General features: G+C 58.5%; 2 protein-coding genes across 2 annotated transcripts; one reads left to right on the plus strand and one right to left on the minus strand.

The window, feature by feature from the left end:
• Nucleotides 1-1130: 1130 nt before the first annotated feature.
• On the plus strand, nt 1131-11043 carry DPYSL4 (dihydropyrimidinase like 4). The gene is made up of 14 exons (XM_049764544.1): nt 1131-1208; nt 2672-2760; nt 3144-3328; nt 4212-4376; nt 5570-5631; nt 5817-5897; nt 6549-6617; nt 6764-6884; nt 7432-7588; nt 7765-7906; nt 8223-8393; nt 8786-8965; nt 10430-10595; nt 10704-11043. The coding sequence occupies exons 1-14, from the start codon at nt 1170-1172 to the stop codon at nt 10793-10795; spliced, it is 1719 nt and encodes a 572-aa protein (XP_049620501.1). The 5' UTR covers nt 1131-1169; the 3' UTR covers nt 10796-11043.
• Nucleotides 11044-11813: 770 nt separating this feature from the next.
• Nucleotides 11814-24806, minus strand: STK32C (serine/threonine kinase 32C). Its single transcript, XM_049764586.1, has 12 exons — nt 24596-24806; nt 16957-17012; nt 16276-16427; nt 15309-15482; nt 14860-14897; nt 14641-14730; nt 14226-14329; nt 13976-14092; nt 13474-13599; nt 13169-13300; nt 12726-12793; nt 11814-12502 (listed from the first exon to the last, which is right to left on the minus strand). Exons 1-12 carry the CDS (start codon nt 24804-24806, stop codon nt 12370-12372), a joined length of 1401 nt encoding a protein of 466 aa, XP_049620543.1. The 3' UTR covers nt 11814-12369.
• Nucleotides 24807-27304: the final 2498 nt, after the last annotated feature.

Raw genomic sequence — 27304 nt, forward strand, 5'->3', positions numbered from 1 at the left:
TGTAAAGGGCCCTGACATGGGCTCCAATCTACAGATGACCTAGGGGCGAGTAAAGCCTGATTCTGACCCTAAGGACTTAGTTTTGGGAAATTAATTGGTGGCATGAGAGCTGGGTGTTAGGTGGGACATGCTATTCATCCTGCCCCTCTTGCCCTACCCACTCAGCTATGCACTGGCATGACATGGCACTGAGTCTGATCGCTGACCACGGTTTTATCCTGGTGCCCCAAATCTGTTCCTAAGAGGTGGTGGCTCTGTTTCCATACACAGAAGGGCCCAAATTGGCCCCGGATCTCCCCAGGCTGCAGTAGTGCCAGAATATCCCTCCTGCCCCTTTGGAGAGCCAGCTAGTGGAGGTCTTCAGCACTAGCTCTTTGGACAGCACCTGCAGCAGCAGGGTCCAGGATGGGACAGAGTCAAGCACTGAGGTCTCTGTATAACAAGCCCCAGTGCTCCAGATCACAGCCTCACCTGCTCCCCCCATGGCCCAGGGTGTGTGGCTATGATGCCCCCCACGGCTGGGAGTAGGACAGTGACTTGGAAGGCTGGAGGGGCTGTGAGCCAGGCCCAGCCAGGAGAGGCTGTGCAGATTCCAGAACTAGGACCACCAACAGGCAGTGGACATGGGGCAGCTCCCCCATGGTGACCCATATAATCAGGATCCCAGACTTCCCCAGGCACCGTGTCCTGCCCCTGGGAGGCCTTGGGAGAGGCCTTCGCTGGTGATGTGGGTCTGGGATGTATTCCTTCTGCAACCCATTGGGCCCCCACACTTCCTTGGCTCATTTGGAGGAGGGTCTGAGTGTCTCTATCCACTGGCGGATGCGGGTGTAGCTGTTCCATCGGGAGAACCAGCTTGACTCGGTCATTAGCAAAGGCGACCAGATCACTCAGGTCTGTATCCTGGGCCCAGAGATCGCTGGTGGGTGCTTGGAGCTGGCGAGAAACAGCCCAGCGGAGGGGGTCGGGGCAGGGCCTAATGGGGGTGTGGCCTGGAGGGGCGGGCCCTGGAGGGGCGGGACAAAGTGGGACCCCCCATCCCATCCCTTCACCGATCTGCGCCCCCAGCTCTGCCATCTCTGCTCGTGCCCACGCAGGACCCCCCGGCCTCCGCTCGGGAACATAGATTGCGCAGGGTCCAGCAGGCAGCGGAGAGGCGGGAGACCACCATGTCCTTCCCCGGCAAGAAGAGCGTCCCCCGGACCACGGTGAGCTCTGGGGCTCAGAGCTTGGCCTGGCCCCGCTGCCCCCAGATCCCCGCGGGTCCCAGATCCAGGGCCCTCCTGGGCCTCGGCGCGGCAGGCCCAGCCAGCGACTCGGCCTTTGTCGGCCTGAGCCAGACGAATCCGGGCGCTGATACTGCCGCTAGCTCGCCCCCTCCCCGGCCTCCCCCTGCCCGAGCATGCCCCTCCCCGCCCCCTCGCTCCTTCTTCGGGGTACCTCGCCCCTCCCTCGCTCGGGCGACCCCTTCCCCGCCCACCGTCCCCGGGGCCCCTCTCCGCACCCCCGGGCCCTGCTTAAGTGCTTGGAGCTCTTTGTCCTAAACAGACAAAGGCCCCTAGCTGGGACTCAGACCCCACAGCTGGGCTGGATGCTGGGAATAGAGGGAGGGACCTCTCCATGGCCCCCCGGGGACCTGCTTCACTCTTCCCAGAACAAAGCAAGCCTTGAGGCTTGGGGTGGTGGCACAGTGGGCACTTGGGCTCCGGCAGATGTGAGTCCCAAGCAGGACCCCACAGGGGACCTTGCCCAGGGCTGGCCAGCTGGACAGAGGTGGGGAGGCTCCAGGCCTGGCAGTGCTGGACAAAGGGCGGAGGTTTCAGGCCTCCTCGTCCTTTCCTTCCTGACCTCCTCTTCTCGCTACTGGAGAGTGGGGGGCTGGGGGTCACCTTTGTGGGGAGCCTGAGAGCAGGAAGGTTCCAGAGCTGGGGCATCCTGCCCAGCAGGAGAGACTGAGGGTGTGAGCTGGCCTGTCTCTCACCTGAGACTGGGCCCCTACTCTGTCCAGCGTTAGTTTCCAGCTCCCTGAGAGTGGAGCGGGTCTGGACCTACTGTGGGACGAGCTTGGCACCTGAAGTGTAGCTTTTACTTACTGGAACAATCTGGGAGCACCAGGAAGAGGCAGAAACCCAGGGCTCATCTGGCACCCAGCACCCGTCATGCTGCCGTGGGGGGAGTAGAGCACTTTGTGGGGCCTGGGGGTTGGGGTCCCTGCACAGACAGAAGGCACTGTTGGCCCTCTGCTCTCCCCCATTACCCACCAATCCTGATGCCACCCTCTGCGATGACATCTTCTTTGCCTCTTTCCCTCTGTCAGCAGAGCTTGGCACCCACCCCTTGGAGTCATGGCCCAGAGCTGTCACAGAGCTGTGCCCCCTTTTCTTCCTCCCACTCATCGTGCCTCAGGGCCACCCCCAGCCTGTCTGTCAATCCAAACAGGTGTGACCTGGGTCAGATTCGCCTAGCCTTAGACAGTCTTGGGTCCTGCCATTACATGCATCTCTGCAGCCGAGCCATCTTGGCTCCCTGGGGCGCCAGGATCCATGAGCCCCTAGAACGCCCTGCTCTGCCTTGATGCTGTGGCTTCTCCTGCCTTGGGCACTGAGGAACAGGGTCACGCAGGGGCTGCCCGCCTTCCTGATGGTCCTGCTCTGCTGTGTCTCCTCCCTAGAGCGACCGCCTTCTGATCCGGGGTGGCAAGGTAGTGAATGATGACCAGTCCTTCTACGCCGACCTGTATGTGGAAGACGGGATCATCAAGTAGGTGCTGGTGCCCTTGGCTTTCAGGCCACGGGGCTTGGTGTACGGCCCCCCTCCCTCCCTTTTCAGTAGGGCATGAGGCTCAGGGGGGCAGGACTGGACAGATGCCCACTGACCACTTATGTTTAGCAGCTGGGCAGCCATAGATCCCAGTGGACCCCTAGGCAAGACCACAAGCTCTATACCATCGGTCAGAACCGCATGGACCCCTAGGTGGTGCTCCTTGTGCAGTGGAAGCTCAGGAAGTGCTCCCAGGCAGTGCCCCCAGAAAGTGCTCACCAAGCAATGTTCCCACCAATCGTGCTCCCAGGCAGTGTTCCCATGCCCCTATGCCAACTTTGTCCCCTATTGCCAGACTTCTCAGGAATCTATGCTGTTTGCAGGCAGCTCGGAGAAAGCCTCATTGTCCCCGGTGGCATCAGAACCATTGAGGCTCATGGGCTGTTGGTCCTGCCGGGTGGCATCGATGTCCACACCCGGCTGCAGATGCCTGTTCTGGGCATGACACCGGCTGACGACTTTTGCCAGGGCACCAAGGCTGCCCTGGCAGGGGGCACCACCATGATCCGTGAGTCTGGGGGTGTGCTTTCTTGTCCCCTTATCTCCAGATTCTCTGTTGTAGGGGGAGCTGAATGGAGGGGACATTAGAATGGGCAGGATCATGGCTTGCTCCAGTGGCCTGTCCATAGAGGGTTGCACCCTCTCAGTCCTCAGTGACCAGGAGGGCAGCCATTGCAGGGGTCATCAAGGACAGAGGAGGCTGAGGTCACTGTTCTCTCATCCAGCCAGCAGGGTTGCAATGGTGCACAGATGGGCTGACCTGGTAGGCAGACCTGACCCATGAGAGGGGGCACTGAAGGGAGACTCATCTACCCAGACCCACCCACACTGGGCAGGAGTGGCCTGCCTCCAAGGCTGGCAGGAAGGAACATGAGGGTCAGGGCCACCCCTTCCCCAGAACCCCGCAGGCACATGCACTGAAGGACAAGGTGACTGGACTCCTCACTCCCAGCCAGGGATTTCCTTTGTGGTCTCCCACTCTAGCTGACCCCTGGTTCCAGGGGATGTTTCTATCAGAAGCGGGGCTGACCCAAGTGCGCTCTGCCCAGAGGTGAGGGGATGGGGCAGAGCCTGCAGGTGGGTCCCCACAGTCGCATACTGAAAGTGCAGAAACCGGGGGCCGGGCGGTGGCGCTAGAGGTAAGGTGCCTGCCTTGCCTGCGCTAGCCTCGGACAGACCACGGTTCGATCCCCCGGCATCCCATATGGTCCCCCAAGCCAGGAGCGACTTCTGAGCGCATAGCCAGGAGTAACCTCTGAGCATCACCGGGTGTGGCCCAAAAACCAAAAAAAAAAAAAAAAGAAAGAAAGAAAGTGCAGAAACCTAGAGCAGACAAGGTGGGCCATTGTGCTGCTGGTCCAGGTAGAGGACAGCTGCCTGCTGCCCCACAGTGGACCACGTGTTCCCCGAGGCGGGCGTGAGCCTGATGGCCGCCTATGATCAGTGGCGGGAGCGTGCGGACAGCAGTGCCTGCTGCGACTATTCCCTGCACGTGGACATCCCCCGCTGGCACGAGAGCACCAAGGAGGAGTTGGAGGCCTTGGTCAAGGACAAAGGTGAGGTGGAAGTCCAGGTTGGTTGGAGGGGGCGGGTGGAGGGGACGGGGGCTTGTGCGGGTAGGCGTGGAAACATAAGGGGTGTGGCCTGCGATGGGAACTAGGTCTGATGGAGAGTGGAGACTGAGGGGTCTTGGGGCAGGTGTGCTTGGCCAACATAAAAGGGCTGGGCCTGAGAGAGGGAGGAGCTATATCTGGATGGGGCCATGGCCTGGATGGAGGGGCGGGACCTGTGGTTGGTGGATGTGGCCAAAGCAAGGAGTCAGGTAGGAAGGAGGAGTTAAAGTTGGGTGGAGGTGAGGCTTGAGGGAGAGGCAATGGGTGAAAGGTGGGGCTTGGGCAAAGAGGAGAAGCTGCATGTGCTGGGGGTGTGGCTATGGGGTCAGGGAGCCAGGACCTGTCCTCCCAGCTCTGGCTGTGTTGACCCCACGGTGGGTAGGAGGCTGGGTGTGAGGCCCAGTTGGGAAACTGTAATCCTTCAACTACCCAGTGCAGCTGTTATGCATAGGTACAACATGGCAGGGCCGCCTCTGCTGTCCACACTCGCGGCCACCATGTTCCTTGTTTCTCCTACGTGGAGAACCAGGTCCAACAGCTTCTCAAGTCCACGGCTAAAGCACGTGGGAGTTTCATGGTGGTTTCTGGCAAACCAGACAAAGGTGGGGCCTGGCTCTCGGGCTAGCCAGCAGAATAACAGGGCACCTGCAGCAGGGACCTCAGCAGCTGCGCTGACCGCAGGACCTCTGAGCTGTGTCCTGCAGACCAAGCAGGCAGGAGGAAGGGTCAAGCTGACCCAGGGTGGTCGCAGGCTCAGACTCACCCTCACTCCCTCCCTTCCATGAGCTGGCGAGTGGCTCTTGGCCTTGGAAACTCTCCCAGGTTCAGCTCTATACTATTCTACTGCCCATATCTGGGCTCCTGGAGCAGCTGGACTTGGCGCCTACAGCTGCGCGACCCCTACTGGCAGAGCTGAGTAGTGTCAGCTCCCTGCTGAGCTGGTCTGGTTCTTTGTCGGAATCCAAAGCAGCTGGTGACCCTCTCGCCCTCCCCATGCCTGGTCTCCTTCCCTGTTAACAGATGAGCCAGCAGGCAACAACAGGGCGAAGGGAGTGATGCCAGTGGGAATGAACTCTTGTCACAGGTGCCCCTGAGGAGCAGCGGGGGCTCTCTGACCTCTCCTGGCTCTCCTCTAGGTGTGAACTCCTTCCTGGTCTTCATGGCTTACAAAGACAGATACCAGTGTTCTGATGGCCAGGTTTGAGTGGGAACCTGTGGGTAGGGCTAGTGGATGGGACCTGGGGTAGGGCTGTTAGGGGTGAATCAGGTGGGTGAGGCCTGGGCAGGGCCCCTGGGGGCAGGCACTTGAGTGAGTCCAGTGGGCGGGGCCTGTAGGGGCCGGGCAGCCCGTAGCCCCCCTCAGGCCCCACTTTGTCTCGGCAGATATACGAGATCTTCAGCATCATTCGTGACCTGGGAGCTTTGGCCCAGGTGCATGCGGAGAACGGGGACATTATCGAGGAGGTGAGGATGTAGCAGGAGGCAGGGCTGTCTGTGGTCCGGCCACCTAGTTGTAAGCAGGCCTCACAGAATCCGGTGGGGAGTATCGAACCCCTCGAGTGAACAGAATCCAGGCGCCTGGAGCATTAGCCAGAGTTCAGTTGTTTCTAATCTTCCTGCTTCTCATCAAGTACTCTAGAGCCCACAGGGCTGGGGCAGGGCCAATGCAGACAGGTTCCCTGTCCCTATCCAGACTTGGACCCACTGAGGAACTTCCAAGCAGCTCAGCTCTGACAGCGCCCGAGTTCAGCAGGAGGGTTGACCTGGGTGCATGGTGCTTGCTTGTCCCTCAGCCTGGGGTCAGGGACCACTGTGCCTTCTGGGGTTCAGGCCCTACCGAGCCTTCAGGGGTCGAGTTTGGGAGAGCTGTGTGCACCAGGAAGGCCCATATTGGTGGTCTCTAGGATCTGCTCACCCCTCCTCATGCCAGGATCAGATAGCATATCTGTCCCAGAGGGCATCTATCTGTCCTCTCTGGGCCTCAGTAACCACACTCCTCAAGTATGGCTCTAGTCTGCAGTCAGAGCTGGGGCCTTTGTGAGGGATCTAGAGTTACCCCGCTCTCGGTGGCCTGGGCTCTGCCTGGCGACTGGAGTGCTGCCTGTCTCTGCTCAGGAGCAGAAGTGCCTGTTGGATCTCAGCATCACCGGCCCTGAGGGTCACGTGCTCAGCCGGCCCGAGGAGGTGAGACCTGGACCCCCAGAGGGGCAGTTGTGGAGCATGGGGCCTGTGATCTCAGCTGGCAGACAGGGGAACAGACAGGCCTTTCTTTGGGCCTGGGCTCGGGGATGCCCTGGGGCACACATGTGTTCTGACCACCCTGTCCCCAGGTGGAAGCCGAGGCTGTGTTCCGAGCAGTCACCATCGCCAAGCAGGCCAACTGCCCCCTGTACATCACCAAGGTGATGAGCAAGACAGCGGCTGACATGGTAGCCCAAGCCAAGCGCAGAGGTGGGTGCTGCAGTCAGACCTGGGGCCAACACTTGTGTCCTCAGCCCCACAGAGATGGGCAGCGGGACCCAGCTCAGGCCTGTACCCAGTGCTGGGTCAAGGGGACACTGAGCCAGTTGAGGATGGGGTATGAGGTGTCTCCCTTTGGGGTGGACACAGGGGCACTTATAGTGACCAGTGATTCTTCAGATGCCCTAGGAAGCTGGGCCCCACCGTGTCTTGCCAGGGAAAGAATGCCTGGTCCAGCCCAGAGGGGCAGTTGGGATGGGAGGTGGACAACGAGGGGTGGACAATGTATATGTGGAGGGCAATGAGGAATGGACAGTGTGATGGGGCAACCAGCAGTGGGATGGGAGGTGGACAACGAGGGGCAGACAATGTGTATGTGGGGGGCAATGAGGGATGGACAGTGTGATGGGGCAGCCAGCAGTGGGATGGGAGGTGGACAATGAGGGTGGACAATGTATAGTGGGGGGCAATGAGGGATGGACAGTGTGATGGGGCAGTCAACAGTGGTGGCTCCGGTGTCTGGAGCCAACTCCCCCAGGGCTAGTGGTGTTTGGAGAGCCCATCACTGCCGGCCTTGGCACTGACGGCTCCCACTACTGGAGCAAGAACTGGGCCAAGGCTGCGGCCTTCGTCACTTCGCCTCCCATCAGCCCAGACCCCACTACTGCTGACCACCTCAGCTCCCTGCTGTGCAGGTACGAACCCCATTAACCAGGTGCCCCAGCCTCCCACATGCCCAGTTTCCCTGTGTCCCCGGCCACCTGCCTGCACACCATGTGCCCCTGTTCTGCTTTGCGGCTCCAGTACTGCTCCCAGGGAAGAATGGCCAACTGTGAGTGGCCCCTGAGTCTGTGTCCCTGTCCTTTCCCAGCGGGGATCTCCAGGTGACGGGCAGTGCCCACTGCACCTTCAGCACCGCCCAAAAGGCTGTGGGCAAAGACAACTTCACCCTCATCCCTGAGGGCACGAACGGTGTGGAGGAGCGACTGTCTGTGGTCTGGGAGACATGTGTGGTCAGTGCGGGACAGACTGGGGGGGGGGACCCTGCCCCACCTCTCCCTCTGGCTTTGGGAAGCCCTGAGAGGCTTCCAGGGTCTGCAGCAGCAGGAACGATGGGAAGGGAACACTGACCTGTGGAACACCTACAGGCGTGGCCCAGTGCCCAGGACTAATGACTCAACCAATAGCCCCGTTGGCACTGTCTCCCCCAACTCCCCAGCTCTGCTGGCCCAGCGCCTTGTCCCTCACCTCCTCAGGGGAGCAGTTTTATCCTGACAGACCTACCAGACCATCCCACCTGTGGGCAGCAACGATGCTCTCTGCTCTCAGGCCTCGGGGAAAATGGACGAGAACGAGTTTGTTGCCGTGACCAGCACAAATGCAGCCAAAATCTTCCACCTGTACCCACGGAAGGGGCGGGTGGCCGTGGGCTCTGACGCAGACCTGGTGCTCTGGAACCCCCGGGCCACCAAGATCATCTCGGCCAAGAACCACAACCTGGTAAGAGAAGCTGGGGGTGGGGCAGGGCAGGGGCAATGCGGGGCCAGGCAGTGGTCTGGGCCCTCGTGGTCCCGCAGAGCTCCAGGAAGAGCCATAGCTGCCCTGCCCCCCAGCACATTCCGGTTACCCTCAGACAACCCAAGCATCAGGTCTGCACCCCGGGATCTATGAACTCATGTACACGCACACATGTGTGCTGTGTGTCCCACTGCGAGCTGGTCCCTGGGTATTTGTTCCTTATAGCCTCCTAATGGTAGGGGTGGGGTGTGGCAGGGACCCAGCTGGTCTGACCAAAGTGACTGGTTCCATGTGAGGCCTCAGAGCTGGGTGTATAGACCTCTGGGACACTGGGCAGTGCTCAGGGCTGCACAGCTGAGGGGGCGTCTCCCCAGAACGTGGAATACAACATCTTCGAGGGCCTGGAATGCCGGGGAGCCCCAGTGGTGGTGATCAGCCAGGGCCGTGTGGTACTGGAGGATGGGGCCCTGTCCGTCACCCCCGGGGCTGGCCGCTTCATTCCACGGAAACCCTTCCCAGACTTTGTCTACAAGAGGATCAAGGCCCGTAACCAGGTGAGGCTGCACTGGCCGGACATGTGGGCATCGATGGGGAGGGTCTTGGGGGGCCCTGGGAGACATACATGTGGGAAAATCAGGTCTGGCAACCACTGTCCTAAAGACCTCCCAAATAGATGTGCCAAGGACCCTACCCACCCCCTCCTCTATTCACAGCCCCAGTTTTTTGTTTGTTTGTTTGGTTTGGTTTTGGGGCCACACCTGGCAATGCTACTCCTGGCTCTTCACTCAGAAATCACTCCTGGCAGGCTTGGGGGACCATATGGGATGCCAGGAATCGAATTCGGGTCTGTCCAGGGTCAGCCACATGCAAGGCAAATGCTCTATCACTGCGCTATCTCTCCGGTCCCACACAGCCCAAGTTTTTTCTTGTTTTGTTTTGTTTTGTTTTTTGGCCCACACCCATTTGATGCTCAGGGGTTACTTCTGGCTAAGCGCTCGGAAATCGCCCCTGGCTTGGGAGGACCATATGGGACGCCGGGGGATTGAACCGAGGTCCTTCCTTGGCTAGTGCTTGCAAGGCAGACACCTTACCTCTAGCGCCACCTCACCGGCCCCACAGCCCAAGTTTTGATGCCATAAATTCAGCCCCTGTCCTTGCCCTGAGACACTGATGTGTGCAGATACAGTCATACATGAATGCCTGCACACCTGCACCTTCTTGGTGCACAATCCACACGCATACACATGCACGCTTGCTCCTGGCTCTCTGCGTGCTCCCTGGTCTCCCAGGAGGGCACCGAGTGAGGATAGGTGGGTGACGCCAGCAGTCAGCAGCTCTGTCTCTCAGGCTGCAGCTCACCTGCTCCCACGTCTCACTAGGGCCTGTAAGGAGCAAGGGAGGTCATGGCTGTGTGGCACCAGCTCATGCCCATCGGGATAGAGAGGGGTGGAGCGAGGGGGGCACAGAGTGGAACAGGGACTGGACTCCACCCTACACGTAGCCCCACAGCAGCCAGGGTGTGCCAGGTCCGTGGGGTGAGGGCAGTCGTATGGATGAAAAACACCAGCAAGAGCTCCCTGGGACCCACCTTTGGGGGCATGTGTTCAGCTGTGTGAGACCAAAGATTCCCTTTTTGTCATCTCAAGGCTTCTCAGGGGCACAGGGATTTGAACAGGCCCATGTCAGGACAGGGCCTGTGCCTGTGCAGAGGGGTCTGAGAAGGGTTGGGCCATGCACGACAGGAGGATGTGTGGGTCAAAGGGCAGGACCTATGCACGTGGGGAAGGATGAGCACATGTGGGGGGGAGCGGTGGGTGTGGTGCATGGGCAAGAGTAGGGGTGAGGTCTCTGCACAAGTGTGCACACGCATAGAGATGGGTTCTAGTCATGTGGGAAGGGCATGAGCACTTGTAGGGGTGGGACCTATGTGCTGGGGCGAGGTCTACACACTTGGGGCAGGCCTGGCCTGAAGCCCCGTGGCTTGTCTGAGCCCCCCTCCTACCCACCCCGGCCCGCAGCTAGCAGAGATCCACGGAGTGCCCCGTGGCCTCTATGACGGGCCCGTCCACGAGGTGATGCTGCCTGCCAAGCCAGGGAGTGGCACCCCAGCACGTGCATCCTGTTCCAGCAAGATCTTCATGACCCCTGTGCGCAACCTGCACCAGTCGGGGTTCAGCCTATCAGGTGAGCACACTGGGCACTGGGCGGGTGCTGAGGGTGGGCCACCGCAGGGCTGTGCGGGGGTGCTGAGGGTGGGCACCACGACCCATACTGCCTCTGCCTCTCCCACAGGCTCCCAGGCAGATGACCACGTGGCACGGCGCACAGCACAGAAGATCATGGCACCGCCCGGCGGGCGCTCACACATCACCTCCCTGTCCTAGGGTGCCCCCCCAAATACCCCTGGATGTCCCCAAGTGCAGGGCCAGAGGCTGGATGCTCTGCTCGGGTGGTCCTGGAAACAGCCAGAACCCCTGAGGTTCACGCCTGGGCACAGAGGGGCAGCCCTTCTGGACAGATGCCGCAGACCCCAGCACCCCTCAAGCATGTAGTGGGAGCGGAGGGACCAGAGCTCCGGGTTCCTCGAGCCCCAGCACTGGCCAGCAGGTCCATTAAATTCCTCTGGGTAGAAGCTACCTGTATGTGGAGCTACTGCGGGCCCTGGGGTGGGTGCAGATTTTCCCTGCGCCGGACAAAAGATGCAAAGCACTGGCAGGACTGGGACCCCTCTGGGGGTAGGGACAGCGGGCTGGAACACCCACCACCCCCACAGTTCACCCTGTCTGACCCAGCCAGGCTATGCAGCCAGAACCTTCTAGAACGAGAAGCGGCCGCACCTGCGGCCATCAGTCCTGGGTTCGGCCTGCAGATAGAGCATTCCCGAAGAGGGATGTTTCCCATGGAAGCACCCTGCCCAAGTCCCCAGCCTGTGGTCTCATCCCTAAGCAGGGGTGCACTCACATTGGCCGAGTGGTCAGCCACCTCAGAGGAGGGTTGAGGTTGTCCAGCTCAGGAACCGGAACCAATGACCTGGTCATGGTCCTGCACCGGAGTTGTCCCCCCCACCTCAGGGCCCTGCAGGGCAGCTGACTCAGGCTCTGCTAGGCTCACACAGCCCCTACCCTGCACCGGGTGACAAGGCCCACCCCACCCCTCATCCCTGCAGGATTCACCTGCCATCCCTGGCTCTCACCCCCACATCCCTGCATGGGGGGACATTCCCCAGCCCCACCCTTCACAGATCACTAGTTCCATCCCTCACCCCTGCTCTAGCTCAACCCTTGGCTCTCTCCTCCCACATGGGCCACTTACCACACCCACTCCCCTGCACAGGTCACAGTCTCCCCCACCCTCACCTCCCCCGTCACCCAACACATGAACTCACACCCCGCCTCAGAGTAGTTCAGCTTCTGTGCTCACACATTTGGCCTGGGGTGGCTTCTAGGATCCTCTCCCTCTCCTCCCATCAGGGCTTACATGCCAGGCTCCATCCCCAAGCCCTCTCTGTGTCCACAGAGTGGGGCCTCCCGGGGCCCAGGAGACAGGCTTCTGGGGCACTCCAGGTGGATGACGAAGGGCTGGAGTGGTCCAGGGAGGGGCACCCCAGCCCACAGAACTGGCAGCTGGGAGTGGGGTGTGGGAGTGTCACAGCACAGAAACAAGCCACCCTGGTCCTCACACTGTAATTTGAGGTGGAGACCCTAGAAACGGGCCGGAAACTTCGTGCCCAGCCCCACAGCGGCCCAGCAGTGTGGAGCCCGGGACACAGTGGACTCAGTCCTGTGTGGGGCGGGCTCTCCTGTCCACCAGAGCAGCAGGCTGGGTGCCCACGATGAGGTCCTCATTCACACAGGCCCTGGGCCACTGAGGTCAGAATGTCAGGGAAGAGGAGGAGCGGGGTGAGAAGAGCAGCTGGTCAGTGCCACTCTCCCAGGCTGTGTCCAGGCCACGGGCCTATCTAGCTGCTCCCACTTGGGGCCGGGACTGGCTGTGCCTCTTTGCTGTCCTGTGCTGACTCCGCAGCAGCCCCCGAAAGCTCTGGGTCAGGGTCAGAGAAGGGCTCGCTTGGGGTGTCCTGATCTTTCCTCAACCTGGAGGGAAGCATGGAAGGGGCAGTTGGGGCACCCAGAACAGGTCCCACCACACCCAGCCACGCCCATCATGCCCCCATCATACCTAGCCATGCCCTGACCATGCCCCTCCACAACCAGGCCATGCTCCAACCATGCCCCTATACAACCAACCATGCTGTCAAGGACATACAGGCCCAAGCTCAGGGCAGTGCCAGAAAGGGCAGTGAGGCTCTGGCTTCACCTTTCTCTGTTGAAGATGACGAAGTCTTGCTGGATAGCATCCAGGCAGTCCTGCAGGTAGTCGTTCTCCTGAGGCACGGGGACAGCATCACTCACACCCACGAAAGGCGCTCCAGGCCATGCTGACTCTCAGCACCCCTGGGCGCCCCTCGGCCCATCCTCAGACCCTCCCCACCTGCCATGGGTCCCACTCCCACCTGAGGTCAGAATCTAGCACCTGCCCAAGGGTACTCTGAGCTTTGGACTTTGGTCCTGCAGATAGCAGGTGTGAGTGGGATAGGGGGGAGCTGTGCGCACACAAGTGAAGCTATGTGCACAGGTGAGGGGAGTGTACACAGGTGAGGCCGTGTGCAGAGGTGAGACCATGTGCACAGGTCAGGTCCTGTGCACAGGTGAGATGTGTGCAAAGTAGGGTCAGGGCCTGGCCAAGGTGCTGTTACTCACTGATTGGGAACTGTCTCGGCTGCTGTCCCGGGACCGGTTCTTGGCCAGACGCTTCTTCTTCTTGTGCAGCGGCCTTGACTCCAGGATCATCTCCTCCAGCTCGAAGGTGGGGTCACAGTGCAGGCGGCCCTTCTGTGGGGTGTGTACTGAGCCCATGCGCCCTAGTCCTTGGCTGCTGTGCCCTAGCTGCTCAGCCGCACATGGGCACGAACCTCGGCCCACCCCCCTGGGCTCACGGGGGCACTGACCCCTGCCCACCCCTCTGGGCTCATGTGGATGCTGACCCCACCCCTCCCCCTGCTCACGTTGGGCACGAAGCCAGGCTCCACCTTCTTCTCACTCAGCTGGTCCCACAGCACAGTGGCCATGGAAGGTGCAGACTGCATATCCCGGAGGCTGGCACAGCGGTGCTTGGGGTCCACTGTGAGAAGCTGTAGGAAGGATGAGTCAGAGGACAGTGCACTATGCCCTGTGTCTGTACCCTGCACCACCACAAACTGTCTCCCACTCCACCTAGGGTGGCCTCTGGCTCTTGTGAGATGCCTGCTCAGCAGGGACTGGCTGCAGGGACCGTCTGAGCAGTGTGTCCCTGCGTACAGCCGGGGAGGGGTGGAGGTTCATAAAATTATCTGCTCTGGGGCCTTGAGGGGTGCCAGGCTTCCCATGGGATGAAGGATGGGCCAGATATGGGGCATGGCTGTACTGTGGGTGATGGTCCAGTCTTGGGAGCACAACCGGGCAGTTTGGGGAGGGGAAGGGGTGCACTAAAGGTCAGGTAGGGGAAGGACAGCCCTGGGCCCAGCCCACCTTACGTAGCAGAACCACAGTATCCCGGGACCAGGCTGGCGCGTACTGCACCGTGGCGGTGCCGAAGAGCTGCACGAGCGAGTCCACAGAGCTGCTGGGCTGGATGTCATAAGGCCGCTGCAGGGGGGGGCAGCACATGAGTATTCAGGACCCCCAACCCAGAACACAAGAGCAGGAGACCTCCTCCTGGCTGGAGGTGGGTGTCAGGGACAGCCGGGCGGGCAGTGCCTCCCCCTCAGATCCTGCATACCCATCCCCGCAGCAGCTCGTAGGCCAGCACGCCCACCGACCACCAGTCCACCTCGAATGAGTAGCCGCTGCCGCCGCTGATGAAAGACTGGAAGATCTCGGGAGCTTTCCAGAAGGGGCACAACTGTCACCATGGATGCCACACCTTGAACCAGGGCGGGCGCCCGATCACGCCTTCCAGGGGCCACAGAATTCACGGCCACTGCTGCCCACAACAGCCTCTCCACTATGGCCACTGTCTGCCATCACTCCCACTGCTCCCCGTCACCTCAACTGCCCACCATCACCCCTAATATCCACCATCACCCCCACTGTCCACTGTCATCCACACTGCCCACCATCACCCCCACTATCCCTGCTGCTGCCCCTGCAGAGGAGTGCCCTGTCCATCGCCTTGTGGAGGTGACTGTACTCACCCATGTACGGTTTGGTCCCTGCCAGTGCCGTGGCCCTCTCCCCATCCTTGATGATGGTGGCGATGTTGAAGTCGGTCAGATGAACATGTCCTGGAGACAGACCAGTGGCTGCTGCCTCCAGCCGATGCCACCACCCAGCCTCAGGGCCACACACGCAGATCTACCCTGCCCACCTTGGCCACTCGCCCGCCCGTACCCTTGGCCCTCGTCCGTGCGCACCTTGCTCGTCCAGCAGGATGTTATCTGGCTTGACATCCCTATGGAAGAGTAGCACCCGCTGCAGATACACTCGCTCTGCCTGCTGCTGGCACAAGGCTGCTGGCCAGCTCAGCCCAGAGGGCTCCACTCTAGGGCTGCTCCCCAACCAGGGGCAGGGGCCCCAGGGCCAGGAGTGGAGGCAGAGTTCCAGGGTGCAAACCCAATCCAGCCCAGAGTAGCCAGCACAGAGTCTGCAGACAGAGACTGCAGGGAGGATGGAAGGCTACAATCCAAAACAGCAACTCCTGTCTCCAGGGAAGCCCAGGGCATCACAGGGAGTGGCACCACTGGATGTGACAGGACATGACCCTCACAGACATGTCTGTGGGTTTAGTCAGCACCCAGGGGGCTGTGCCCAAGGTCTGTCAGTACCCAGGGGCCTGTTCTGGTTCTGCCAGCATGGGCCGCACCTGTGGATGATATGCCGGCCACGCAGGTAGTCGAGGGCCAGTGCCAGCTCACACACGTACAGCCGCACCGTGTCCTCAGAGAAGTGCACGTTGCGCTGCAGGTGGTAGCGCAGGTCCCCGCCCAGCATCAAGTCCACCACCATGAACATGTCCTCCTCATCTTGGAACGAGTACCTGTGGGGACGGATAGCTGCCACCTTGCCACCTTGCAAAGCTCTGCCACCCTCCCTCAACCTTCAGGGCATGCTGGGCATCTCCCCCCATCCCAACGCCACACACTGGAGCACTCACACCTGCACTGGGAGTGGGTGGAGGACTCTGGGCAGGGTTCAGGCCCCCACAAGTGGGGATGGGACCAGAGACTGGGCAAGAGGGTCCCAAACTCCCCACTGACCTCTCTGTGCTCTGTCATCTACGGGGGGGGGGGGGGCAACCTGCATGACCCACCCTAAATGTTCTCTTATAGTGGTAATGGGGGTAGGCAGTGGGGTGAAGGGGCCTGTTGGGGCGAGGTACCGGGGAGGTTGTTTAACATTGGGGCATGTTGGAAGTGACGAGGATTTGTGGGTAGTGTGAAGGCTTGGAAGGGGAGTGGTGGGGCTAAGGGTGTCTTGGAGCTCTAGGATGTGGCATGACATGGTCTGACATGATGAAAGATAGTGCAGGGGTGGTGGTGAGGCAGGGTCATGAAGTGAGGGGAGTGTCCGGGGAATCTCTGGAGGCATGTCTGCATGGGGATGTCTCTGTGGGCACATGTTGCTGCATGGGGGCGTGTCTGAGGGTGTGTCTCTATGCGGGGCATGTCTCTGTCAGGGCATGTCTTAGGGGCATGTCTCTACACGGAGGCATATATCTGTGGGACCTCTCTGTGTGGAGAGTGTCCGGAGTGTATCCCTATGGGGGGGTGTCTGGGGCATATCTCTGCGTGGGGCGTGTTCGGGTGCTTCACGGCCCCACAGCCCCTCACCACAGGTTCACGAGGAAAGCATGCTCGATGTCCTGCAGGATCTCCAGCTCACGGAAGACATTGCGCACCTCATCGCGCTCCACGCATTGCTGCTTGTTCATGTATTTCATGGCGAACATCTTCTCAGTGTCCCGCTTCTGTACAATGCACACCTGCAAGTACTGATGCTCAGCCTGCGGCCCTTCTCCACCCACCAGACAGGTGGACAAATCCGAGCCCCACCAGGACCCTCTGTGGGCTTCCCCTGGCCCCCTCCTGCCCAGACCCTTCTTGGCTAAGGAAGGAAGCAGCAGCCCTTGTCCCAGGCATGCACTGGGACCATCTGCAGGACACCAGGACAGTCTCTTAGCCCTGATTGGCCAGGACAGAGGCAGCCTCGGAGGGCCCTGGAACCCAAGACCCACTGCTGGGGTCTCCTGTGTCCAGGCAATCGAGGTCACCGCAGACCTGTCCAGCAGGAAATCAGGAGTTAGCAGCAGAAGCAGACACCAAGCCCAGGCCATTCTTGCTCCCTCGAGTCCCACATCCCCTAGCTTGAAGAACCAGGACAGAGGACTCCAGCCCTTCTGCCCACAGGGTCAGTGGCAGGACCGACAGTCTGACGCCATTCAGGGCACCAAGGGCTCCCCTTCATGCTCACAGTCTGCGTGCCCTCCCTGAACTGGCTGGCATTGTCCCTACCTTGCCGAAGCTGCCTTTCCCAATGGCACGCAGGATCTGGAAATGGTCGAAGTTCACTGCAGACAAGAGGGCTGGTGTTAAGGCAACAGCAAGACCCCGACACCCCACACACAGGAGCATTAGTCGCCCCTAGCCCCACTCCCCAGTGGAAGCAGAATCTGGCCTGTGAAGAGCAGGGGTGCCTGAGGTAAGGGAACCCACCCACTGTCTCTGCTCAGCCCCCCCCAAAACTGGAGCCGAGTGGGCCCTGGCTCCGCTCCCATTGCTTTCCCATGCAAGCTCACATGTGTGTATTCCTGTGTATGTCCATGTGGCTTTGTGTCTGTCTCCCTTCTCTGCATGCACGCACGCGCACACACACACACACACTGTGCTGTGTTTCACATGTGTGCAAGTATGTCCATGTCTGCCTCCTCTGGCAGTGCTGGCAAAGCCTGCAGGCACGAACCACTCTGAGCTAAGACCCCTCCCCCTGCCTGCTTGAACAGAGCTGGTTCCCCTGACAGCTTGCACACTCACAGACTCAGGCACTTGAAGTGGAACCCTCGACTGTCACTCAGAGGTGGGAGCCCTGGGACCACTTAGCAGCAAGAGCGATTAGCACCAGCAGTCAGATCCTCAGTTAGACTCACACTCTCAGGCTCCTGGCTCCCCATAAAGGACTAAGGGACAGCCTCAGCATCCCAAAGGAACTGCTTCCCTCCGAGCCCTGGGCAGGTACTGGGGGAGCTGAGGGTGTCCTTGAGAGTTCAGCCAAGGGTTCCTACTGCTGCCAAAGGAGGGAAGGAGAGGGAGGGAGGAGGCAGGGAAGGAAGGAAGGAGAAAGCGAAGTAGGGAGGAAGAAAGGAAATAAGGGAGGGAGGAAAGAAGGAATAAAGGAAAGAAAGGAAGGAAGAAGAGAGGGAAGGAAGGAAGGAAGGAAGGAAGGAAGGAAGGAAGGAAGGAAGGAAGGAAGGAAGGAAGGAAGGAAGGAAGGAAGGAAGGAAGGAAAGGTGGGAAGGAAGGGAAAAATAAGAGAAAAGAAGGAAGGGATGGGGGCCGGGCGGTGGCGCTAGAGGTAAGGTGCCTGCCTTGCCTGCGCTAGCCTTGGATGGACCGTGGTTCGATCCCCCGGCATCCCATATGGTCCCCCAAGCCAGGAGCAACTTCTGAGCGCATAGCCAGGAGTAACCCCTGAGCGTCAACGGGTGTGGCCCAAAAACCAAAAAAAAAAAAAAAAAAAAAAAAAGAAGGAAGGGATGGAGGGAGGATGGAAGAAGGGAAGGAAGAGAAAATAAGAGAAAAGAAGGATGTCAGGAAACTTCAGGGGTAAGGTCTCCTTGTACTTAGGCCAAAAGTTTTTCCTTTCCATGACCCCCATACTTTGGTGGGCCCATGTAAATGATAATTGCCACTCTAACATTGTTTATACAGTGCTCCTTTGACTCTAAACCTTTAAGAAACCACTAATATGGGGCCGGAGAGATAGCATGGAGGTAAGGCATTTGCCTCTCATGCAGAAGGCTGGTGGTTCGAATCCAGGCTTCCCATATGGTCCCCTGAGCCTGCCAGGAGTGATTTCTGAGCATAGAGCTAGGAATACCTCCTGAGCATTGCCAGGTGTGACCCAAAAACCAAAATAAAATAAAATAAAATAAAATAAACCACTAGTAAAAATATCTGGAGCTGCAAAAAATATGGTTTACATTAGTGTTAACATATATGCTTTTAGTTACACTAGCATTCTGGGGGATAAAGGAGGGAGAAAGGGATATATGCTTAGGAACAGGGATGAAGGGAGGACAACACTGGTGGTGATGGATATTCCCCTGATTCAATGTTAATATGTACCTAAAATACTACTGTGAAAGATATGTAAGTCATTATGATCAAAAAAAGTTGTGTTTTATTCGGAAATGTTCTTTGACTTACATGTATTATTATATTATATTATATTATATTATATTATATTATATTATATTAATTATATGTTATGTTACTATATTATGTTATGTCAGTTTACCTCAATATGTTAATCAATTTTGTCTCTTGAATAAATTCTTACAATAAAAAAAAAGAAAAGAAGAAAAGAAGGAAGGCAGGAAGGCAGGCAGGAAGGCAGGCAGGCAGGAAGGAAGGAAGGAAGGAAGGAAGGAAGGAAGGAAGGAAGGAAGGAAGGAAGGAAGGAAGGAAGGAAGGAAGGAAGGAAGGAAGGAAGGAAGAGGGAGGGAGGGAGGAAGGAACTAACCGTGCGCTGTCCGTGGTGCTGATCGCAGTACCAACCAGCTTGACTAACCATGGTGCTGTGTGTGGTCTGGTCACAGATGCTGACTGCGTGCTTCCCGCAGGCACTGACCACAATGTTGGCCCCAGGGAGCTGACCACAGGTGCTGACAGGGAGCTAATTCTAGGATGCCCACAGGTACAGGGAGAGTTGTCTTTTTTCTTCAATCTCGAGACAGCTCAGCCTCAGGCACTGCCCTTCTGAAGCGAAGCCAGGGCAGGTCTTCCCCTGTCCTGAGAGCTGTCTTTGGGGGACTTCCATTACACTTGCTGGGGCCTGAGAATTGTCTGGGGACACCCCATTACTCATGCTGAGACTTGAGAATTGGCAAGTTCTCATGCACTCCACATTTCCTGCAAACCTTCTCTTAGTTCCTGAACACTGTCTCCAGTTCCCGATACCCTTTCCCTAGTTCCTGCGCACAGAATCACAGCCACTGGGAGAAGAACCATGAGTACATGGGGTCATCAAGTTCAGCACTGGGTCCCGCAATCTCTGAGTCCCCCTCTCCATTCCTGTCAGTCTGCTGTGTCCAGACAGAGGAAGACTGAGAAGCCTTTAAGAAATCAATATTTTGTCCCTCTTTCCTTTGGGCTGGGAGGAGATATAAAAGCTACAAAAGCTGCCACATTAGTCTGGGTTATGTAAGGAGCCTCCAGTTCTTTATTCTCACTTTTGGTTACATAATGAAAAGCTACAAAGGAGTAAAGATCATCCTGGCCTCAGCCTCAAGTAGGATGGGAGCTCCACCATCGATCATGCCAACCAGAGCTTATCTGGAGTCGGCACTCAGGCACAGCCAGTTCACTGCCTGCCAGGGCTGGAGCTTCAGGCTGGAGACCTCCCAGGGGAGGACTGATGGAGGCTCATGCCCAGTAAGGATCCAGGGATACCAGAGTCTGAGGTAGGACAGGAACAGCCTAGGTCGGCATAGTTGGGGAGCTAAGGGCCTGATGAGAACCCAAATTTCCTGTCCCAGGCTCCACCTCATGACTCCACTGTGCCTTCAATTACCCCCAGGTGACATGTGGAGTGTTGGCATTACTCCCAGATTCTAACCATAAAACCACAACCAGGGAACCACCACCAGAGAAGCACAGCCATAAAACCATGGAAACACGGAAGCAGAACCAAATAAATGGAGACAGAGCTGCAAGAACAGCAGAACCTTAAGAACAGGATCAACTCTGCAGAGATCGGGCTAAGCAGCCTCAGCTGGAGGACCACAGTGGCAGCGCTGCCACAGAACAAAGCCACAGAGCCACAACCAGTGAACCACCACCACAGGGTCACAACCACAGAACCACAGCCACAAAGCTACGATCACAAAACCACATATGCAGAGCCACAACCACAGAACCACAGCCACAGAGTCACAATCATAGCACCACACTGCAGGGCTACTGCCGCAGAGCCAGACCAGCAAAGCTTTGTCAGGTGGTACTTCCTCCACTCTCTCCAACTCAAATCATCTCTGAAAACGTGCTGCATGGGCCCGGAGAGATAGCACAGTGGTGTTTGCCTTGCAAGTAGCCGATCCAGGACCAAAGGTGGTTGGTTCGAATCCCGGTGTCCCATAGGGTCCCCCGTGCCTGCCAGAAGCTATTTCTGAGCAGACAGCCAGGAGTAAGCCCTGAGCACTGCCGGGTGTGGCCCAAAAACCAAAAAAAAAAAAAAAAATGTGCTGCATGCATGTTTGTGCATGAAACTCAGAGCCAGTTTGCAAGAAGGAAGAGAAAGGACAGGCTTGGGGACTGCGCAAGGTATGATAAGAGTAGCACTGAACAGAAGAAACCAGGATGTCTGCCCATCCCATAGAGTTCCCAGAGCAGGTTGGGGTGGCCACTATTTGGAGCCCGATTCCCCTTAGAGGCTGCAGGGTCAGTGCCAGCTGGAGCTGACCCCTTAAGGACACCAAGGCTGAGAGGTCAGACTGAACCCCTGAGCCTGCCACTCTGGGGTTAGCGCCAGATAAGCTCATGTGACGATTGCAGGGGACCCTCAGACACACTCAGCCTTCACTGCACACCAAGGTCACCCCACGAACCCATCCAGATCTGAGGATATAGACCACAGGCATGGAAGGTTCTGGATACAGCAGCCTTTGGGAGATAATGGACAGGGGGCACTGGGGACAGGCCAAGCTGTGGTGTGGCACAGCTGCCCCTGCTGAGTGAAGCCCCTCCATTTGCAGCCCCACACTCGGGGGCAGTGACCCGAGGAAGGCGCCTTCTAAGAGATGCCACAGCGGCAGCAGCTCACTCCTATTTTTACTCCCTCCCACCCACTCCATCGCCTGCTCCAGGACTGAAATAAATCTCACTGCCTTTCCACATGGGCGAGGGGCAGTGACAGGAGAGGCAATTTGGTCGGCAGCCTTTGCAGGTCACCTAGGATACTGTCTCCCGTATCTGAAATGCCAGCATTCCCTCAGACTCTGCCTACACCAATGCAGGGTCCTGAGAGGTGCTAGGGTGGTGGAGGAGGCAGGGGAAAAGGGCTGACCCCCCCCAGGTAGGCAGAGTTCACAGGGGTTCAGCAGCTGGCCAGCAGCTAGAGAGGACAAGCAAATAGCCACCAATACCCTCTCTCAGGAAAAAAGATGCTGCAAGGTCATACATGACTGGGCCACTGATTTGGCACTGGGAGCACCTCTAAGGCAAACCACAAGTTTTCCATGAGTTCCACACTGAGGGAACCACTCCTTCTGGACCCAACAGGCAGAAGATGCTGCTGCTGGCCCAGGGCCTTCTGGAGCAGACAGAAGTTCACAAGCACATAGACAGGAGGCAATATTGCAACTTGCAGCTTTCTGGCCATGCTGAAAAATGCCCCTCCCTGCACTGCCCACTGGCCAGTGGCACAGGCCATTGAGTAATAGTCCTGATTCCCAGAGCTCAGGGAAGGAGAGGGTGTCACAGAGCTGCCCTCTGGGTGCCTTATTCTATAAGCATCATGTTCCTTCCACACTTGCCAAGCAAAATTTGAGCACTCCAGGAAATTGGGGGTACCTCAAACTGTGAGTGAGAATTCCAGGCTCTGCAATGCTCAGAGGAATGGAACACAGGGGTGGACAATGTGTGCATCATGGGGATGGACCATGGGGATGAACTACAGGGAGGGACCACAGGGATGTACCAAGGATGGACCACAAAGAAGGACCACAGGGATGGACTACAGAAAGGGGCCACAGAGAAGGACCACAGGGGTGAATCATGGGGTTGGAATACAAGGATGCACCAGGGGAATGGACCACAGGGAGGAACCATAGGAAGGAACCACAGGGAAAGACCACAGAGGGACCATGGAGAGGGATTACATGGGTGGATCACAGAGAGATACCATAGGGATGAACCCAGGATGGACCACAGGGAGGGACCACAGGCAGAGAGGATGGCCTCAGTGCTTCCCACATGCACAAACCTTCTGACATGCAGGCACATATTCAGACATACACATACATGCAGACACATATACAAGCATATGTATATGTATACTGACATACCTACAATCATACACGTGCAAATGAACACAGATGCAGTCACTAACACAGAGACACATACAGGCAAGTACTATCACATACTCCAGGGCATCAGGGACCTGCCACATCTGGGGTGTCAGCATAGGACTGGCTGCCAGAGCTTGGGGAACCCCACCACCACCACCATGGCCCCATTCCTGGAGGGGCAGACGCCTCCTGCTGAGGTGTGACTCGGTTCCTGGAAGCAAGCGCATCCTCAGAGCATCACAGCTGTCACCCTCTCCCTTGCTCGTCCCAACCTTCCACTACTGCTGAAAAGCAAGCAGGTGCCTTGGTCCCACGGGATAGGCCACCAACATCTCTGCCCACCTCACTGGCCCCTGCCTGGCCTTGAGAGGTCCAAAGATCACACCACCAGCTGTGCAGAGAAACATGCTAGAAGCAGGTGGTTTGGAGGGGATGGATCTGAAGGCAGAAGGACCAGGCAAAGGGGGCAGGCAATCCTGCAGGAGGATATATGTTGTGGGTGCAGGGGAGAGAGAGCACTGTGGGCGGAGCTGGGCAGCCAGGCCCCAGCAGGGACAGACCACTGTCCCACAAGGGACCCTCGCCTTGTTAAGCTGCTGCCCTGGCCTTGTGCTGAGTCTGATGTGCTTGTTGGTCAGACGTCTCCTGGCCAAGACCCCTCAGCTTACCCATCAGTCCTTTGGATAAAGCCCAGACAGTGCCTGGCAGGCCCCACACCCACCCAGATATGAGGGCACTTCCTCCATTGCCACTGGCCAGGGCATCCCTACCATGTCTGGACCCTTTTTCTTTCCAGGCCCGAGTTCTGAGATAGCAGTGACTGCCACCAGAGCCATCACCTGAAGGTACTGACATCTCAGTCACTGAACCCATAGGATGGTTTCTTCCAGGAAGGCTCAGACTCCTGCCACCAGGGCCACTGGCAGGGGCTGCCTAAGCCAACTTGACCCATATGGTTGCAGGAAGGGTGGAGCCACACATCTGAAAGCACTAGAGCCCACAGCTCAGGGGCCACACACAATCTTGCACACGGTTCCATACATGGTCCAAGCACACAGTCCAAAGCACATGTCCACAACACACAGTCAATAGCACAATGGCCACAGCATATAGTCTAGCACTGGCCACAGCACACAGTCCACAGTCCATAACACACATGGCCACAGTACCTGTGTGCTACTCCTGCTCTGTTTCCCTCCCAGAGTCTGCACCATTAAAGGCTGGTGGGGGGAGACCCTGCTGACCAGATGGGGAGGGGGGAGAGCCCACCAACAGGCTCTGTGTCCCTCTGGGCCCAGGGCCAGGACATGGCGTCTGTTTCACCCACATGGGCCCAAGCTGGATGGCTGCAGATTCCTATCAAGCTTAAATTATTTATCACAAAGGAAGAGCTTGGCCGCTGGCGCTGGGCGGCTCGGCCATGATCAAAGCTGCTCCGAAGGCAGAGGCGGGTCCCACTATTTTAAGAAAGGGTTGGAAGCATCCAGTGACACTGGGCGCCTCCACCGGGCAGCTGGCGCCAGTGGCAAGACCAGGGGTGCTGAGCTAGCTACTGTCCACAGCGCCCCTCGCCCCCCGTCCCAGGGACCGAGGCTGGCACCACTGCAGCAGGACCAAAGGCCAGGCCACCGCGGGGCGCGACAGTGCAGTGCTGGGCAGTGCTGGGCAGGGCAGCGCGCCCCACCTGTGGGCGCACGCTGGCCCCCGGCGCACACCTGCCTGCCCAGGGAGGGAGGCAGAAGGCGGCTCAGCCGTGACGGCTGCTGGGGACACGGAGGACGCGTGGGCACCGCGGCAGGGCGGCGCGCGCGTTTCCTTGGAGAAACGGTGCCCACGCCCTGCCCGGGCCGGTCCCGCCCGCCGCTCACCGTCCTCCTTGTCGTCAAACACCGGCCTCCGCGCCGTGGCCGCCGACATGGACGAGCTCATCCGCTTCTTCCACTTGCTCCACGCGAACAGCGGGCGCGGCTGCGCGCGGGCATCGCCCGAGTCCCGGCGGGGCTGGCCAGGGCCGGGGGGCGGCGAGCCGGGGGGCGCCCCCGCCACGCTGGCCCTGCGCTCCGCGCCGCCGCTCCTCATGGCCAGGCCGGGGTCGGCGCCGCCGCCGGGGCTCGGGGCATGGCCCTCGCCGGGCCGGAGCAGGGCGCAGCGGGCGGGCAGAGAGGCTGGCAGCGCCGCCAGCGCACGGCTCGGCTCTGCTGGGCTCCGGGCTGTCGCGGGCTGGGCGGACCGAGCGCCGGGGCGGAGCCTGGAGAAGGGCGCGGGGTGGAGCGACAGCGGGACGGCCCGCAGAGGCCGCGCCGCGGGGCCATCCCGGAGCCGCCGCCCACTTCTGAGCGAGCACAAGTGCGCAGGGAAGGGGTACCCCCAGCACACTCAGGGGCGCCCCAGCCCCTGGCAGCATCCTTACCGGGGCTGGGGTGTCTCCTGGGCATGACAGCCCTGGGGAAGTGACACCGACACCCCAGGTGAGGGGGCCCCTCTGGGCAGTTGGTCCTCCCAGGAATCTCTGCAAGCCCCAGAGAGCATGTCACCACCAGTAGGTCTCCACCTAGGCCCTGAAGACCTGGCCTGGGCAGGGTGGCCCTGCACAAGCCCACTGGCCATGCTCAGGACACCAGGTACTGGGCACAGCAGGGCCTATGCACTGTCCCTGGTCCCAGCTGCCAGGCCACAGAACAACTTCTGTCCCACACTAGTTTGGTTTCCTTCCTTCCAACACTTCCCCTGGGCCCTTGGACGTCACACTTCCCAGCAAGCCTATGACGGCAGCTTAGAGGACCTATGTTCTTCCTGGACCACTCTGGAAGGGCAGTGTCCAACGGGTCACTTTGACCCTGTGCTGAGTGAGGCCCAGCACTCGGGACCAACTGGCCACCAGAGCGAGGGCCAGCCTGTGACTTCTGGCAAGGCCTGGAGCAGTGCAGCCCAGAGATGAGGGTCAGGAGCCTGGATCCCACGGGCCTTCCCTTATACTCAGCCCTGAGTATAAGGTGGAGCCCAGCCCCACAGGAGGACACTGCAGGATTAGCTGTGTGTACCCCACAGGCCAGGGAATGCAGATGAACTGAAGGATCACTTTCTGTGACCCCATGAGCCAAGCACATGAGTTAGTCTTTGTCTGCAGTGCCCACGGTGCCTGAGTCCCCACAGCCTTGTTACCTGTCGCCAAAGAGTCAGCCCCCTGGCCACCCCCTACCAACAGTCCTTTCAGGGTCTCCCTCCCATTGCCCAGCCAGACTCCCTGGGAACAGGCCAGCCCCCCACAATCCCAGTACAGGGCCCCCACGGCACTGTCAGGATCACTGTGAGCAGACATTTGCTGGAGCAGGTACTGGGACACATGTGTCTTGCTGTGTCTTAGAGCTGTCCAAGGGTGCACGGGGTGCTGTCAGACCCTGGTCTCAGCACCTTCTATTTCAGGGAGGTGTACCTTACTCCCTGACACCATCCACCTGCCCCCCAGCTTCTCCTGCAGAACCATACAATGCAGCTACAAGGAACAATGAAATCCTACAATTTGCTGCAACTTAGTTAGAGCTGGAAGATCCCTTTGAGTGAAGTCAAGCAGAAGAAAGAAACATAGGGATTATCTCGCTTATCTTGGTCTATAGAATAATTGGATAAGGAAATGTCATGTAGTAAAGAGAGGATGCCTGGATCACCCTTGACCCCAGAGCCAGGGAGGGGAAAGAAAGCAACTGTTGGCAGGGGCAAAACAAAAGTGCTGGTAAGGTGCTGGCCTTATACATAACTGACCCGAGTTCAATCCTCGACACCTCATATGGTTCTCCAAGCCCACCAGGAGTGACTCCTGAGTGTAAAGCTAGAAGTAAACCTTGGGCACTGCTGAGTGTGGCAAAAATCAAGGCAGAAAGGAAAAAGATGATAAGGGGGAACAGTGGCCAGGGCTTTGGTTGTCATGAGGGGTGTGAAGAGTGGTACATCTCTAACTCCAAAATCACTGCCTCCGCTTTATAGCAATTTGACATCTAAACTGCAACCTAGAATTTTACAACGTGCCTGTTAAGGTGGCAGACAGGGTGTGCATGGTTCAGGGATGATGGAGTCTGGTAGCTTTGAGGATTGGGGGTGATACTAGTGGTGGAATTTTTGTTAAAATCTGATTTGCCTAAAACTCAATTATCAATAACTTTGTAAATCATCATTCTTTTATTATTTTTTAAATTTTAATTAACAATTTTTGTTTGGTTTTTGGGCCACACCCAGCGATGCTCAGGGGTCACTCCTGGCTGTCTGCTCAGAAATAGCTCCTGGCAGGCATGGGGGGACCATATGGGACACCAGGATTCGAACCAACCACCTTAGGTCCTGGATCGGCTGCTTGCAAGGCAAACGACGCTGTGCTATCTCTCCCGGCCCTGAATTTACAATTTTTTTTTGGTTTTGGGCCACGCCCGTTTGACGCTCAGGGTTTACTCCTGGCTATGCGCTCAGAAATCACCCCTGGCTTGGGGGGACCATATGGGACGCTGGGGGATCGAACCACTGTCTGTCCTACACTAGCGCTTGCAAGGCAGACACCTTACCTCTAGTGCCACCTTCCCAGCCCCGAA

Source organism: Suncus etruscus, chromosome 17 (assembly GCF_024139225.1).
Source record: "Suncus etruscus isolate mSunEtr1 chromosome 17, mSunEtr1.pri.cur, whole genome shotgun sequence".
NCBI lineage: Eukaryota > Metazoa > Chordata > Mammalia > Eulipotyphla > Soricidae > Suncus > Suncus etruscus.